At 45.1% G+C, this 2,458-nt stretch overlaps 1 protein-coding gene across 1 annotated transcript; it reads left to right on the plus strand.

Moving 5' to 3' along the window:
* The first annotated feature begins 216 nt into the window (after positions 1-216).
* On the plus strand, positions 217-2,458 carry LOC124310193 (neurogenin-1). The gene is made up of 3 exons (XM_046773988.1): positions 217-505; positions 853-1,054; positions 1,170-2,458. The coding sequence occupies exons 2-3, from the start codon at positions 869-871 to the stop codon at positions 1,692-1,694; spliced, it is 711 nt and encodes a 236-aa protein (XP_046629944.1). The 5' UTR covers positions 217-505; positions 853-868; the 3' UTR covers positions 1,695-2,458.

Below are 2,458 nucleotides of genomic sequence, written 5' to 3' on the forward strand. Positions count from 1 at the left end.
CGTCTACGGAGCGAAGAACGAAAGAGAGGGGGAGCAACGGGTAGCGGGTACCCCTCCGCCACTGATTATGGGGTGAGCTGAAGCCGGCATGGTGGTGCCCCGTGGTGCATGGTGGTCGTGCGGCGTGGAGGGGGCAAAGGGCTCGGGGGGTGTATATATGCCCTCACAGCCCTTAAGCACATGCACAGTACTAGACCGTACCCCGTATAGATCGGTGGTCCTTTCCTCGTTCGTTCGTTCGTTCGTTTCTTCGGCCCTTAATCGATGCGCACGCGAACCGAGTGAGAGAAAATCTACGTGCATATTCGCCTGCTTCTTCATCAGCTCGCGTACAACCGCCATGTGTTTAAAAGAAATTTCGCCATTCTGCTGACAGTGTGCCATTTGTTTTCTCAAATTTTGCTCATAATTTTTACGTCTCGTTTCACGGTGTGTGGTGAATTATCTATAACGAAGGGATATATCTCTCTGTCGGATATTTACTTTACACAATTTTTTGATCCAGGTGAGCACGGGAGGAGAATATTTCTGTTTTTTTTTTTGGATAGAATTTCCTAGATTGTTCAACGAAGCCTCGATAGCATTAATGGTTGGGAAAATTGAAATGAAAATCGCAAGAACTGTTTTCGGTATTCAGGATACATGTAAAAATAAAATATCGTTATTGAAACTGGAAATTTATTTTTGCTTGCGATAGTCAGACTGAATTTATTCGTTGATAGAAGCTGATCAGAGTTGTTGCGACATACCGAACGTAATTTTCTCGTCCAAAATTGACTCCTCGAGACACTCGGCACTCAGGGCATGACGCATATGCCTTCATTCAAGTATTTCGTCGCTCTTTTGTTTCAGAATAAGCCCCAGTGCAATGTCGTCGGAATATTCATTCTGCAGCGAGGGAGGCTTTGACGAGCTTTCAAGCTCGTCTGACTCCGGTTTTGACGTGAGCTTTGAATCCCCGAAGCACGAGTCACCCACCGACGCTCTTTTCCCCACCGCAAAGGAAGAGAAACGGAAAAAATCGCGCGGCACGCGGTGCAAGAGTCCAACTCAGGTGAGTTACCTTTCATCTGTACTTATTTGCACTGAATTAAGAATTCGAGCCACGAAACTTGGAGCAAGACTAGAATATTCCAAGACAATCCGTCATCGTTGTCGAAAATCCGTAGGTCCTTCGCCTGAAACGTAACCGTCGCATAAAAGCGAACGATCGAGAACGACACCGGATGCACACCCTGAACGACGCGCTGGAACGTCTTCGCCTGGCGCTCCCGACGTTCCCCGAGGATACGAAATTGACGAAGATCGAGACGCTCCGCTTCGCTCACAACTACATATGGGCCCTGTCGCAGACCCTGGGAAAGTCCGAGGCCGGTGAGATAACACTGAACGTCGGGAACGTGACGGTTAGCATCGGCGAGAACGGGAACATGATCACATCTTCGACCGGAAGCTGCGCCGTCGCAGCTCAAAAACGCCTTGGTCCCGCTCATTCGGCGTTCCCGTATCCGCAGGAGAGATTCATGCCCGAATGGCAGGAGTACGACTGCTACAGCGATCAGAGTATCAGTCCACCGGTCCAGTATCAGCCCTGCTACGAACAGCGAGTATACGGACATCATTCTCCCCACGTTCTGCCCGCGACCCATCACCACGCCATGGGACACCATACCAACATGTATCAGTGCTTGTAAAACGATTATAAAATATCGTAGCGCGAGTTGTGATGTGGTGATCGGAGTCTGGTTAGCAGTCGGTGAAACCGAGGATCGTCGAGAAGGACGTTGATCACCGCCATTTTCGGGGTCAAAGTTCGCGAGCGGGAAATTGAGGTTGAGATTTTTTTCTTGAGATTCTCGAGCTCGTGGGAGAGAGAAGGTTATATAATTGTGTGTAAGAAAAGAAAATAGCGTGATATCTTGAGTAAGTTATGGGTTCGGAGCTTTCCGTAATTTTCAATACAATATCATTTGGAATCAGAACAAGTACGTGCGGTTGTCGCCTTTATTGGGCTAATACGATTGTATAGAAAAAAAAAACAAAGAAAAAACAGAAAACGAAAGAAAGTAATATTGCTAAAGATTATCGTTATCTATTTTATAAGAGAATGTTATATTTTAATAACCTAATTAGTGCGAATGCGATGTGTGTCTAAATCTATTTTTAGTTACCATTCTATTTCCAGTCTGTACGAGATGCCGGAAATTTCTCCACCTCGTATTTTTCTATAATTCATCCAACAGATTGTACGCGTAATTTAGAAAATTTCACCAAACGACAAGCACACGACGTTTTAGTTGTTAATACGTACTAATTAAGTTCCTCTCGGATCTAGTCATTATATTTTTAGTTGATCTCACGTAACGCGGGTTTACGCTCGATCTCATTTTTGTTTTACATTTCAAGGAATTTTATGATAACAATAATAATAATAGTAATAATAAATACTACGCCTCAA

Source organism: Neodiprion virginianus, chromosome 1 (genome assembly GCF_021901495.1).
Source record: "Neodiprion virginianus isolate iyNeoVirg1 chromosome 1, iyNeoVirg1.1, whole genome shotgun sequence".
Taxonomy (NCBI): Eukaryota; Metazoa; Arthropoda; class Insecta; order Hymenoptera; family Diprionidae; genus Neodiprion; species Neodiprion virginianus.